Source organism: Scophthalmus maximus, chromosome 13 (assembly GCF_022379125.1).
Source record: "Scophthalmus maximus strain ysfricsl-2021 chromosome 13, ASM2237912v1, whole genome shotgun sequence".
NCBI classification, from domain to species: domain Eukaryota; kingdom Metazoa; phylum Chordata; class Actinopteri; order Pleuronectiformes; family Scophthalmidae; genus Scophthalmus; species Scophthalmus maximus.
Genome location: NC_061527.1, coordinates 4,807,501 through 4,822,500, shown reverse-complemented (window position 1 = coordinate 4,822,500; position 15,000 = coordinate 4,807,501). Strand labels below are relative to the sequence as shown.

The following is a 15,000-nucleotide window of genomic DNA, read 5'->3' as shown; positions in this document are numbered from 1 at the left end:
TAATGGCTAAGCTTGTCATTGGACTATAGGTTGAGGTAAACTAAGGTGAGACTTAGTAGCCAATAGGAGGGAGGGAGGGAGGGGGAGAGAGACAGAGCGAGAGAGTTGATGAGCGGCAGAGAGCAGGTTTGTGTTCTGCTGTCCGACTTCATATCACAAACTCTACATGCAGTTCATAATTAAACATCTCTCTCTCCGACGTCCTGTTGCTGCTGCGAATGTCGTATCTGACGCTTCACTCGTTTGAATTCAGCACCATCAGCACGATATTGAAGTCTTTTGTAAAAAAACAAAAACAAGACAAAAAGCCACATATTCAACGTGTGAAACAAGAGAGAGATCCGTAACTCCATGTTGATTATGAATGTCTGTATACAAATATGGAATTCAGTGAATTTGGGGTTTTAATCCGCCGTCAACGACTTCTCGAGCAGTTGTAACTACAGCAGTGGCATTCAGCGTGACGTTTGCATTTGCATTTGTGTTTTGCATCTACTGTGCCCCGATGAATGTAATGTGCAATATTTAGGCTCTTCAGCTGTTAAATGCTCCACAATGTTCACCTGCTTCGCTGATTGGGGCTTTACAGTCTGAAGGTTTTCCGTGGAGAGCAAGGGGTCTGCTGAAGCTATGGACTGCGAGAGCAAAACCAATGAGCTCAGAGACACTGAAATGCTCAATAGAGACGGCACGAACTGCCAAGTTGCGCCATCAGTGGCCTCGATCGATCGTTGATATCGAAATATCGATTACAGCAAATTGGACCGTCGCGCCAGGTTTCTATTAAACATTCAGAGCACACTTCCCCTCAACTCGTTGTCTTCCTGTCGCGTAGAGGAAGCAGCCGTTCGACTGATCCTGCCTGTCGTGTCGCCTCACATTTTTTAGAGGCTATCGCCGAGTTTCTGGTCCGAGAAACGAAGCAATGCGGATCTCTGTGTCCGAAGTAAAGATTGCATGAAGTGAAATACTTGTTTTTGGTTGCTCCTCGTAGCTTTGGCGAATTTGAATTTGTTTAATAGTTTACGTTATCATAAATACAAGTCGCTGCAGGAAAATAGGTTTTGACAGCCAACATTCATTCATTTCCACATTTGTCTTCAAGTGAGCCGAGTGGCTGAGTGAATGACGGCACAGTGGTGCAGTGGATAGAGAAGCACTGGTGCTAAAAAACATCCTTCAAACACACACACACACACACACACACACACACACACACTTCCTCCAACCAGTTCTGCATTCCACGTAGGCCTTCCCATGAGAACCTTGTTCCAAGAGAGTGTTTAAAAACATGAATTTATTAGACTTCCACCTAATGTATAACCTCCCAATGTCATGCGTCACTAATCCATGAAGCTGAGATTTCCTCTTCCCGTCTACTGCTGCCGTAAACCCACACCCGAGCAGCGGAAGCTGCCTTGAACTCAACATCGTCCCGTCGTGCATGCACAACCTGAAGGCCTCTCGACGGGTCTTTGTCGTCCCTCAAACGCGATTAAGTGAACATACTGTACATCCCCTCACGACCGGCTAATTGCATAACATCCGTCCCGTGCGGGGGAAAAAGAAAAGCGCGCTCGCGCTCGGAGCTCGGGCTAAAGTTGACAACCATCATCCTTGCAAGGCACTCGGAGACTGTCGGTTTGGGAGAACCAGCGCACATGAAATATTAAAGTTCCAGAGCGAGTGCTTAAGGACAGTGCCTTCCATGTGGAGGGGGGCGTAGGCACACCGGCTGAGCCAAAGAAAAGGGGCTTTTTAAATGGATTTCTAAACCGAATGTCTAAAAAGCGGTCGGAGCATTTTTCTTGAATCTCATTATTTTGACTGTAGAAAACCTTGAGATAGAGAGACGAGCATGTCGAGTTTGCAGTGACCCACTCATTGTGCATTGCTGTAATACAGGAGGGTGCGGTGTAGGACCACTGGTCCGTGTGTGTGTATGCTGTTGTCGAGGCCACAATAAACGACTTGTGTCCCATTAGATCAGCTCAGCCCGGCAGCCTGCTAGAGACGGCAGGCCGAGAGACAACGGCTACGCTGTTTAGAGACTGAGAGAGAGAGAGAGAGAGAGAGAGAGATTCCGCACGAGTGTGAGACGTGGCGAGATCAGTAGTTTTGTCCTCCAGAAGAGTAGACGGGAGAGGGTGAGTCCTGCTAACACGTTGCTCGGGGATTTCACCGTCTAGTCAGTGGAGGAGGTTTCCTCCAAGGGGACGGTCGAGTTTGGTCAGCTGCCATCGTCCATCGGTCGGTTTCCACTCGCCCGTTTGTTTGAAAAGGACCCGTGGTCAGACTGCCAGCATCGCAGTGTGTTCTCGATGTGCGTGCTCCAGGAAACTGCTCAGTCAGTGGCAATACTTACGCAGTTTGCATGTATTTGTTTTCCTATGCCTTCCTCATGAATTGCACGAGGCGTTTGACGTGGACGTCAATTTGACATACTAGTAATTCCAGTTTATACGAAAATCGAGTGTAAAGCCTCAAAAGGAATCAACTTGTCCTTGACGGAATGATGACTATTTAATTTCATGTTACCTTTTTAATTTTAAGAAGAAGAAAGTACCTTGAAGTCAATGACGATAAAGGTGACTGTCCAACAATGAGATCGATGAACCCAATCACAAATGAAAACTATCTAAACTATACCAAGCACTGTACAGGAAGATGACACTGATAGAGACAGACAGGACAGTTTGATTAATTCACATACAAACACAAGATACATGGAGAGAGAGAGAGAGACAGAACAAGACAAAAGAAGACGGATGCTCATAAAGTGCACAGAGGGAAGAGGAGAGGACATTTTGTGACACGCGAGGGTGGACCGCATTCATTTTACCTTGGCTAGATAAATCAAACGCACCTTAACTAGGTCAGTCACATTTCAACACATTCAAAATAGATGAATATGTTCCTGTATTTCATATGCTCAGGTCTGTGACACTGAAGATTGACTGAAGTGACGGTGGAGTCAGTTAAGGGGAAATCCTTAGGTCGTTCTGATGGAAAATATTTTAAAATAACTTAAGCCAGGTGTCTTACTTTTACTTTTACTTGAGCCATGTTATCCAACTTCACGTTTACTACATATTACAGTTTAAAGAAATCCAATTACTGGATTCTGGATTCAATCCTTCTTCTTCTCAATCATTCTGGTGGGAAGGAAAAAGTGCTACAGCAACATATTTTTACAGGGTAGCAATTTAAGACAGTTGTGAAAAAATAAATAAATGTTTTCATTAAACATTGGTTTAATGACCAAATAACTTCTTAGATTATTGAACCCTTCCCATGTATTAATACACGTTGCCATTGCCGTTAGATCCATCTGGTCATCAGATGTTATCTAAGGTTCTTTCTTTGGCAATGAGTACTTTTGTACTTCAGCCTGAGACAGAGAAAGAGAGAGAGAGAGAGAGAGAGAGAGAGAGAGAGCGTGATGTAAGAGACAGAGAGAATGAAGAGATGAAGAGAGAGAGAGAAAGACGAAGGCGACTCTGTGTGTGTGTGTGTGTGTGTGTGTGTGTGTGTGTGTGTGTGTGTGTGTGTGTGTGTGTGCGTGAAGTGCCTTACGGCAGAGGATCCCCTGCTCTTTCATATCTCACCAAGCGTGACTAACGCCTGGCTTTACTTTGACACACACACACACACACACACACACACACACACACACACACTGACGCAAACCAACATAGAGACATGTACTAGGATGCTGAATCTGCTACCAATCTAGTCACGTTCCTCTGACTACGCAGGAATGGCTGACACACTAACACGACAGCCAGTGTAAATGTGTGTGTGTGTGTGTGTGTGCGCGTGTGTGTGTGCAGGCACAGTCCTGATATGGAAGGAGTGCTCAGGCTCTTGCTAGTCAAGCAAGCAGAGAAACACACACACACACACACACACACACACACACACTCAAAACACAAAAATAGTTGGTCACATTAATTAATTCGGAAGTGTTCGTGTCTAATATGAAAATTTAAAAAAACAAGTATAGGAGTGTAGCTCTCTCTATGTGTGTGTGTGTGTGTGTGTGTGTGTGTGTGTGTGTGTGTGTGTGCAGGCACAGTCCTGATACGGAAGGAGTGCTCAGGCTCTTGCTAGTCAAGCAAGCAGAGAAACACACACACACACACACACACACACACACACACACTCGAAACACAAAAATTGTTGGTCACATTAATTCATTCGGAAGTGTTCGTGTCTAATATGAAAATTTAAAAAAACAAGTATAGGAGTGTAGCTCTCTCTATGTGTGTGTGTGTGTGTGTGTGTGTGTGTGTGTGTGTGAGTGACAGAGAGTGCAGAGGGCAGTAGCGGCGGTGTTGTGACAACAGTGTGGGCCGGGGTCTCTTCGGGGTCTTAGTGCCTGGCGACTCCACCGCTGCCCTCGCGATTATGTCGAGGTGCTTCTCTGACCAATTAGCAAAAGTGAATGAAAAAGACGAGGGCGAGCGGCGGAGGCGCAGTGGGGCACGAGACGGGTTCAGATCAGTTCACTGCGGTCGGATCACTGTGTTCACTCCCAACCCGAGTCCAAATGAGGTCAAAGGATATGCAGCAGGGGAGCGGAGGCAGAGCACACACACACGCGCACACACACACACACACACACACACACACACACACACACACACACACACACGGCCTTGTCTATTTGAATCCAGAGGAATTAGCCGATGCACAGAGGGACTCTCCTTTGTAAAACAGCAGCTGACTCCCTGCCCCCCCCCCCAAAAAAAAAAAAATATAAAAAGATTTCTGCAGAAGATTTCTGCGGTTCGTTGTGGACCAAGATGACAGTCGGCTGCGCGTCGTCTCAAATGTAGTGACAACATGGCGTTGCGTAGCCACCCCTGAGCTGGATGTCACCAACCGATTGTTAAAACGTGAGGGTGAAAAAAACCCACACATCAGGTGAATCCAGGATACGTACATTTCGTACTAAATAAGACTCGAGGAGAGAAATACCGATAACACTACATATGTCCCCTGGGACAGGAGTTTAATTAAGACAGTGGGCTGTGCAGTTACTGATGTGGAGTCACAGAGGGAGCGGCGCTTGCTGCTGTGATTTCTATTGACTGTAAACCCTCTGTGTTGACTCATTTGAATGCCTTCACAGCTACTGTACATCCCTAAAAACCCCGACATTTGTCCGAGCCCCCTGTCCACCGATTGGTCCACATTGGGCCCTGAATGCGTCCAGTGATTGCGTTGATGCGTGAACACTCAGCAGACATCCGGCAGAAATCCAGCTCTGGCTTTTCGCTGGCAACCTATAGAGCGAAAGGTCAAATGTCACATTAAGGCGACTGGCGGAGAGTGTTTTTCTCTCTGCGGGGGGGGGGGGGGTCTATCTCTTCTCAAAGCCTCAGGCTGTATTGTATCTGAAAGTGGGGTCAGTTTATTGAATTCTCAGATCTCTAATATGATGACTGCCGGACCTCACACCAGCTCTTCTTTTTTTTTCTTGAGATGCAAGATAACATTATCGTGCATCACACGCGTTTCTCCGACTCCAACTCTTACGCGCAGTGAGGTTGACGTGTGGATTGCAGTCCAGTGCCACGAACCCCTTAGATGAGTTTGTGTATCGATCTTGGATATATGGAATGGTACTTATTACCCGATAATATCGGCCGATATTAGACTCTCAGAGACGCATCGGTATCGGACAGTATTTTACGAGCCCGACCGATATGATAGGCCGACTGATGTGAGCCTTTAAATGTAAATGTAAAATAAGTGTTTGTTATATACATAATTACATATATGTATGTGGTTGTTTTTGTATTTTCAATTTATAGTTATTCATGAAAAAAGCTTCATGGCTGAACTAAAATATAAAGCCTCAATTGCATTTCTTTGTCTTTGTCAGTTTGATAACGACATCTTAAAAAAGAAAAAAAATCACATTCCAATTCTCCCCTCAAAGTTTTGAACTCGTCGAAACTCAAGTGCTTCTCTTTCTCGGCGTCTCTCCTACTCTTCCGCAGCACGTATCAACAATGTCCCATGCATTCATACATACAGCCGTCTCACTATCACCCGTCCTCCCTGAGGCCTCGGCAGCCCTGTTCAGTGCAGCAGAAAGAAGAAGAAGAAGAAAAAAGAGCTTCCAATATCGCCCTGCTTCTTCTTTAAGACGCAAGAGAAGCCAGGGAGGATACGCAGGAATAGGGATCGGGAGGGAGGGAGAGGGAACAGCGAGCCGTTGTGTGGTGCCCGTTGTGGATGTGCAAGGCGAAGAGGCGCGATGAAGGGATGTAGAGATGAGGAGGAGAGACAGAGGAAGTTATTCCCCGAGGCGGGCTTTGTCTCTCGCTCGCCGCCCTCGTTCAGCTTTGCCCGAAAAACTTCTGTTTCGGGTGTTTGTGTGTGTGTGTGTGTTTCTGTGTGTGTGTTTTTATTGTGTGTGTGTGTGTGTGTGTGTGTGTTTGTTTGTGCATTTGTGTATGGAGAATACAGGAAGCTCAGGAAACAATTACTGCCATGCTGGGTGTACACCTGGACCGCCTCATGTGCTTACACACACGAACTGTACTATAAACCCATCTTATTACAATTGCATGAGCGCACACACACACACGCACACACACACACTCTCTGTTCTACTGTTTCTTGCTGCAGTTTTGCACTAATGCTTTTCTTCTTTTCCAGCTTGACTTAATCTTTTCTCCTTCATGAACTTCTTTTTAAACTAACTCTTCTCTTCTCATGTCTTTTTCCCCTCCTACATCCTCCTCTCCTTCCTGGACCTCATCTTCTCTTTCCTCTTTCTCCTCGCCTCCTCCTCCTCCTCCTCCTCTCTTCTCCCTGTAGAAGTATCGCTATCAAGAAGAAGAAGGGGCGTCACCAGGCGCCCCGAAACTCCACCAACACCCCTGCCATCAGCACGCAATGGGAGTAGCCAGAGAGCTGAGGGATGGAGGGACCCTGGGAAGGGAGGGGAGGGAGGGGGCGACCTGGAGGAGAGACGGAGGGGGCGCCGGGACCATGGAGAGGGAGGGGAGGGAGGGTGCGACCTGGAGGAGAGACGGAGGGGGCGCCGGGACCATGGAGAGGGAGGGGAGGGAGGGTGCGACCTGGAGGAGAGACGGAGGGGGCGCCGGGACCATGGAGAGGGAGGGGAGGGAGGGGGCGACCTGGAGGAGAGACGGAGGGGGCGCCGGGACCATGGAGAGGGAGGGGAGGGAGGGGGCGACCTGGAGGAGAGACGGAGGTGGCGCCGGGACCATGGAGAGGGAGGGGAGGGAGGGGGCGACCTGGAGGAGAGACGGCAGTGGCGCCGGGACCATGGAGAGGGAGGGGAGGGAGGGGGCGACCTGGAGGAGAGACGGAAGTGGCGCCGGGACCATGGAGAGGGAAAGGGAACGCTCGCTGGGGAGGGACGGATCCCTCGGTCGCCGCGGTGACCTGCGGGGGGCGGAGCTGGTGCAGGTGGCGGAGCGGCAGCTGTCGCAGATCCAACACGTCCACGGATTCGTCACGCACGCGCACATCACTCCCGCTCAGGTAACTATGTCCGGGCGACGCGCGTTCTCTGCGGACGTCAGGCGTCTCCGCGTTGACGTCGTCAATCTGTCCCCATCGCGCCGCTGACTAGCACGGTCGACCTGCGTGTCACTCACGCGCCGCCCGGGGGCTCGCGCTCTGACCATGTTCATCCAAAGGGGTTCACCGTACATCTGTCTGTCCGTCTGTCAATCCACATGTCAACATGACCCTGGTTACGGCTGACTGACATTGGTTGCATCGCATGAATCTGTTCCGATCCCAACCATGTCTCGGAGAAACTGCTCTAGTATTTATATTCCTTTTTTGCATGTGTCACATTATTATTATATCAGGATTTTGACACCAGAGACCAGGTTGTTGAAGTTAGGGAAGCATTATGGTTTCACTTAAATATGAATAAAACTTAAACGTCATTGCTGCCAGTCCCTGAACATAAACATGCTCTCTGAACATTTGACTCATGCAAATGAATAGTTGTCATATATTTGCCAAAAATGTTCATTAGCAAAAAGTTCCTGAAGTTGTTTCCTGGGCCTCATTACGAGTAGATTTACTCTCGCAGATGAGTAGTGAATAACCATATTTTCTAGGAGACAGGTTTGTCATTCATGTGGGGTTTTATTCTTTTCTTTGATCGCCGACGTTTTCTTCAAATCAAAGGGACTTTCGCAGTTATCTGGGATTCTGAGGCGTTGAGCAGTCAAGCTTAAATTAATCCTTTTATGGTCTACTGAGGAAAGATGTTTCACCATGAGCAGCGATATGCTTTTAAGCACTCGTCTAATGTGACGAGTAATATCCGCAGCCTCCATTCTTTGAAGCTGGTGACTTCACTCGGCGTCGGTCAAGCCGCCTTCTTCCTTTCTACGGGGACGTGTTTCAATATGGCTCCGGCATTTTTTTGGAAAGTGCTTAAAAGTCAAGGATATACTGGCCTGAATCTGCCTCCGTGCACAGAGTCTTTCGTTTTGCACCAGGGGGAAATACTTTTTTGCAGGACCGAGCGTGATGGGATTCAGTCGACTGCTCGGCCCATTTGTTAGTAATGAGGCCCATTACTAAATCTCTGATCTGCACCGAGTCTGCGTCTGTCTGTCTCCCTCTTTGTCTCTTGCACACACGCTCACAATCACACGGCGTCGTTGGCTTTTCTTTTTATTGTGCTGAATCTATCTGCAGATTCGAGCCTCCCATCATTGTACTCGCGCAGCTCCGACCATACACACACACACACACACACACACACACACACACACACACACACACACACACACACTCAAACCTCATTATGCTCCACAATGTGTGTATGCGCTATCTTTTGTTGACCTTTATATTCTTATTCCTTGAATTGTAGATTGTATAAAATCACAATTATTCTTATGATTGTATGTGGAATTTGACAAAGCAGGGGTCCATAAAAGCACTATTACAGTTACATAAAGAATATGCAAATTAGGAATTTTAAAATGACTTATTACAAGGAAGGAAAGAAGGAGTACAACGTGCCCATTAACTCAGCAGGTCTTCTTTTCGCTCGAGCAAAGCCTCAATTAGTTCAAGCCGTTGGTACGGTGGCCCTGAGAGGTCAAAGCGCAACGATATTTGAGGAAAACACAACATCCCGGACACGCAACACAACGAGGACTCGGTCTAAACTTCGTTCATGATTCGAGCAAGGAACAGGAAATGATGACATCGTGGACATAATTTTTCCGAAATGTTGTTGTTCTTTGACCCTCAGGGCCACCGTACATACGTATGCCATGAAAGGCTTTACATTGACCTTTAATCAGATGGGATCAGATGAGAAAAATTATTTAGCGATACTTTATCGGGAAGATTGGGTTTTGTTACAGTGAAATAAATCTATATATATATATAAATCGACTCTTACGTTGTGGGTTGTGGTGCCTATGTGTGTACACTATATGTTGGTTAATCACGCTGCAGGACTGTGTGTTAGTGGTGTGTGTGTCATTACACATTGTCATTTGTGTGACTGCGCACTGACTCGGTCGTGAGTCAGCGGCAGCGCAGGTCCAAAGTTTGTCCGCTGGGAAACCTTTGGTCATAACTGGAGCAGTCTCATCTTGATACGAGTATGATGGAGGAGTTATTGGCATGTAGCTCCACCTAGTGGCCGGACACCACCCGCCCGCCTGTCTGTCTCCTGAACATTTCACTGATGGTGCATGTGGGTGTTCTTACATGAGTCATTCACTTACTGACAGATGGAATGATTCATTTGTGATCTCTGTTTACTGTACATGGACGATGTAACGATGTACAGTTTATGTTCATTTTCTGTGGAAATGCAGCTTAAGAGTTTTAAGATGACGTCCGTAGTGGATGCCATCTACACTGCATGTACTCTTGATCACTTTTAATATCACTTGCTTCATCGTCATGGCATACAGTTCTCAATATCCTCCTCCTCCTCCTCCTCCTCCTCCTCCTCCTCATCATCATCATCATCATCATCATCATTATCTGCACCTTTACACCTTTCCATGTTCCTCTCTGACACGTGTACTGTTTGTAGAATATAAGACTTCCTGTGTATGTGATGTGTGTGTGTGTGTGTGTGTGTGTGTGTTGCTCCTGGTGCTCAGGTTATTTTGAGAACTCCTCCTTCCAAAATGCTGTGTGTGAATGTGTGTGTGTGTGTGTGTGTGTGTGTGTGTGTGTGTGTGTGTGTGTGTGTGTGTGTGTGTGTGTGTATGTGTGTGTGCGTGCGCGCAAGAGTGACCACAGGTGCTTGGATCTGGCTTGCTTCTGCCTGACAGATGGACCTGCCATCTTGTTCTCCCTGTGTCCATGTTCCTCTCTTCTTTCTCTCTATCTCTCTTTCTCTACCACCTCCCTTTTTCTTCACACACACACACACACGCATGTGAACATTCGCGCACGCACGCACACACACACGCACGCACACACACACTGATACGCTTTCTCCTTCTTTCTGCCTGCAATTTGTGTTACTTCCTCATCATATAAATAACCAATGCTTACTATAAATCACATCACGACGTGATATCCTCTGCTTTGTGCAAATATCTAGCTTCGAGAAATATATTATTTTATACAATATTATACAAGACAACGCTGTCACTGTTACACTGCCATCTGCAGGGGCCCTTACAACTCACATAGGGTAAAAAAACATACAACTTGAACATATCATTGTGCCGCTGTGTGCGTGTGTCTGTGTGTCTGTGTGTGTGTGTGTGCGTGTGTGTGTGTGTGTGTGTGTGTGTGCGTGTGTGTGTGTGTGTGTGTGTTGCGTGTTGCGTGTTGCGTGTTGCGTGTTGCATCACGTTGAGCTGTCTCTGTACACCGTACAGGTAGAATCTCCTGAGGTTCCCTCTGATGACGAGGCGTGGCCTCACCCAGAGAGACAGAGGCCCAACGCCGCCGCCGCCCCGCCTTTCTCCTCCCTCTATTCACGCGCCTACTACCAGGTAAACCTGCCTGAGCGCCTGTCGCATGCGTTTCGTCAGTCGTTCATCACCTCCGGGGTTCAGGATGTGCACGAGCATGCGTTTCCTTTCCTTTCTTAAAATTTTTCTTGTGTGTTGTGACGTGAGACATTCCTGCAGACGCCCCCCCCCCCCCCCCCCCCCCCCCCATCCCCAAAGATTCCTGAATCTGCAGGGATTGATGTCGTCGCTGTGGTCGACATTCACGGACATCGCGCCTCAACGCCTCACAGAAACATTTTAAGCTGCTCCGTATAGCATGTTTTTAACATAAATAAATTATTAATGAGACGGGGGAACATTAATAGGAAACTCTTCCTCTGCGCAAGTGGAGCTAAAGTGCCAGAGGTCTCGATGGCAGATGGCGAAAGGACGGAGCACTGAAGGAAAAATGACTTCTTTTTTAGAGACAGGAGACGCAGCTGGGGGGCTGAGGCAGCCGGGGCGGGAAGGGACACGTTTAATATTCTCTTAAAGAAGCATCGTGGCTCAACGCAGAGAAATATGGCTCTGTTTATGGTAATTATACCTTTGCGTTATTATTACACAATAATTTGCTCGTTATGTTGACTTTTATAAAAGGCGTCATGTAGCATCTTTGAAAGACGAGTTCTGCAGCATGCTCACGCTTTTCTGTGTGTGAATAACTGAACATGAACTGATCTATTTCCCCCCACAACCTCTGTACTGCACCAACTCCTGGACCCAGAACCAAAACGTTGCTTTAATGCTCTTGTATTGTGTTTTTTTTCCTTTTCCTTCTTTAAACACAGAGCATGCTGATGCCGTGATTGTTGATACTATATTTGTAGTTTTTCATGGTTTGACAGGGATGTGATGTGGCAGAATTACACGACGAATAGACGCGGGTAATCGCAGCATCAATTGAAATTCATAAGCATAAAAAAATGATTTATTTTTAAGCTCAAACGTATAGACTTTCCCCCGCCCACTCTTCGGTGGTGTCACAATGTCTGGTACAGTAATTAAGCTTATTTGGTTTTTGGCTGCTGAGACTGTCTGCAGTTTCATCCACTTAGTGCACATGTAGTTACAGTTTGTCAACTGCAGGGGGCAGCAGAGGGCCAAAACGAACAGTGCACATGTGATGACTAATGAATAATGTCAATACAAAAGCACATGGCTATATATGCTTTTTATTTATGACTATGAATGTAAAAAGAAAGAAATAGAGCTGATCATGATCAGTAATGACAAACCAGTTTGAAGAAAGGTGGAGATAAAATACATCCCAACTAGAATTCTGATTTAATAACTTCCAGACGGGATTTACATTATGCAGGGACTGACCGGGGAAAAACTGACCGGATCAGTAAAAAAAAAAGTCATTTGCAGAGAAACGTACACGCGGCACTCGGGGGGGGGGGGGGGATGTCCGTGGCTCTTAGTCATTAGGCTAATGTAGATAATTAGGAAAGGAAAGGGAAGACGGAGAGAGGGCCGTGGGAATGCTAAGAGACGGGATGAAGGGAGAATTACAGGCAGACGTGCGCGGCAGACAGAGGGGCAGATTTGTTTCCTGGTTGTTAATCACCCTTGTCCATCCGCCGAATCGCTCCTCCCGAAATGAATCTCTTTCTCTCTCCCGCTGCTGATACACTAATAGGAATTAAGAGTCAAGAGAGAACCCTCTGGGGCCGGGGGGCCGGAGAAAACCGCGAGCTTCGTAGAGACGAGGGGCAAAGGGCACGGTGGGGTCAGAATTCGTCACTACAAGGCGGGCCCCCTTTCACATTATAATCATTTGAAAAATTCTTATTTTAGCTACTTGATAAAGTGTAAAGAGTAGCCTGTGCTGCCATCGCTGAGGAGAAAAAGCCAACCCACACCCAAACACAGTCTCAGTAATACCTGTTCCGGCCCCCCTGAGGTTCTCATCGCGCTCGACCAGTTGCTTTGGTTGCTCTGCAGTGCTTTACGTCTACGAAGCTCTGCACCGCCAGCGTTCACCGAGGGGGAGCTCGGCGACTCTCTAGAATAATCTTTACCCGAATCAGAGAGAGGGATCTAATGGAAGCACTGGGCCGCGGCCAAAATGGTCGGGAATCGTTACCGAGTATACCCCAGTATAGACCTGCAGCGGAGTCCGGCCGAACCTGCCAGCTGCGGCGGCGTCACTTTGTGGCTGCTGGCGATACGCGAAGCTGATGTTGCAATTTTTTTTATGGACGGGTCAGGTTGAAAGGCAAAAGTGCGACCTCGCAGTTGGCACACGGCGCTTCCTCAGGTTCAGTGCAGAACGCCTGCCGCGTGATGGTTGTGTCAGTGAGCAATGCGCGAGGTGTCTGACATAACCACAGCGAAACATGCAACAGCCGATAGGACGTCTTTCATTGTACAGAATGAAAGACGTTCTATATATTTGGTTTATTTATTTATTCGAATTTATGATAAACTATCAAGCCTCAATTACATTTCAGATTAATGCACAAGAATCTTGTACTCCCTAATATCAATATATATATATATATATATATATATATATATATATATATATATATATATATATATATATATATATCGGCACCGACCCCCTAAAAATGGACTGACGTAAGAGAAGACATGTTTGACACATACAAAGGCTGCAACTAACGATTATTTTCAAAATCGATTAATCTTTCGATTATTTTCTCGATTAATCGACTAGTTGTTTGGTCCGTGAGATAGCATAAAATGGTGAAAAATGTCGATCGTGTTTCCGAAAAACCCCAAAGATGATGTTTTGTTTTGTCCACACACCAAAGATGTTCAGTTTACTGTCACTGAGGAGAGAAGAAAACCGGATAATATTCACATTTATGAAGCTGAAATCAGAGAATTTGAACCTTTTTTCCCATAAAAACTACTTGAACCGATTAATCGATTTTTTTAAAAAGTTGGCAATTAATTAAGTTTTCGAATACTAATCGACAAACTGGTTAACTGTTGCCGCTCTAAAGTTTTTCCGAATATATATATATATATGCTGTCTTATTAATGCACACGTCAAGAATGACGGCGATAAGTTTAACAGTTTTTGAGGTATTCGGTCGCACAGACAGAGATTCCAGACAGAGTTAGATGTTAAGACTCCCACAGACGTTGTTACACAATCTCTATAGGGATGTCGACGATGATATATTAGCCCCCAACATACCTCATTGTTTTTTGGGCGACCGTGCCTCCGGGGTCACGCCGTCTCGAGCCTGCTAAGCCGGCACACAAAATAGGTTGTGGGTCAGCGCGTGGAAGGGCCCACAGCCAGCGACGGATTTGTTGAATAACAAAAAAAAACTGAACACGGCATTTGTATGCAAGGAAATCTATTAACCTACCTGTAGAGGATGGAAGGGCAAAGTTGGCTCTCTCAGCAGTCGGACATTAAACATGCATGATGTGTGCTTTTATTTAATTGGCCCTGAAATATTAATAGAGCTGGCATTCACTGTCTGACATTTGACTGGAGAGAGAGAGAGAGAGAGAGAGAGAGAGAGAGAGAGAGAGAGAGAGATAGAGAGAGAGAGAGAGAGAGAGAGAGAGAGAGAGAGAGATAGAGAGAGAGAGAGAGAGAGAGAGGGAGAGAGAGAGAGAGAGAGAGAGAGAGAGCGAGCGGCACACTGATGGTTGTGACATGTCCAGTTTGTCACCGCGACGCTGCCGTGTCAGCTCACGTGCCCGTGGATTTGTTTGTTGTTGTTGTAATTTTTGTTTTTGGCCAGCGGGCGGCCGTCAGATGCTAATGACTCGGTTCCAGCCGTGATTTATTCCAGCCGCGGTGATGGCTTCGTATGCCCGCGTGTTCTCGCCGCCAGCGACGCGATGATGGATGTGTTTGTCTGTTCGCGACCGATTGTGGAAGCTCCGGCTGCACCGGTGCGCTGCTCCGCAGCCACGCACAGATTTCACTCTGCTCATGTGTTGTTTTGGAGAGAGGTGCCTTTTTTTAATTTCACGCAAGGGGGAAAAAAAAAAAGAATCATCCAATATC

The 15,000-nt window shown here is 46.8% G+C and overlaps 1 protein-coding gene across 5 annotated transcripts in view; it reads left to right on the top strand.

Moving 5' to 3' along the window:
- Positions 1 to 15,000, top strand: part of LOC118317931 (discs large homolog 1-like protein) — a 99,651-nt gene that overhangs the window by 16,005 nt on the left and 68,646 nt on the right. For 2 of the 5 annotated variants that reach the window (XM_035647093.2, XM_035647092.2), the window contains exon 5: positions 10,878 to 10,994. The exons of 2 other annotated variants lie outside the window; for them this stretch is intronic. In XM_035647093.2, the coding sequence (XP_035502986.2) occupies positions 10,878 to 10,994 (117 nt within the window). Of the gene's footprint in view, positions 1 to 6,837; positions 6,976 to 7,083; positions 7,531 to 10,877; positions 10,995 to 15,000 lie in introns of all 5 variants that reach the window. One more of the 5 variants, XM_047336666.1, reaches the window with a different exon arrangement.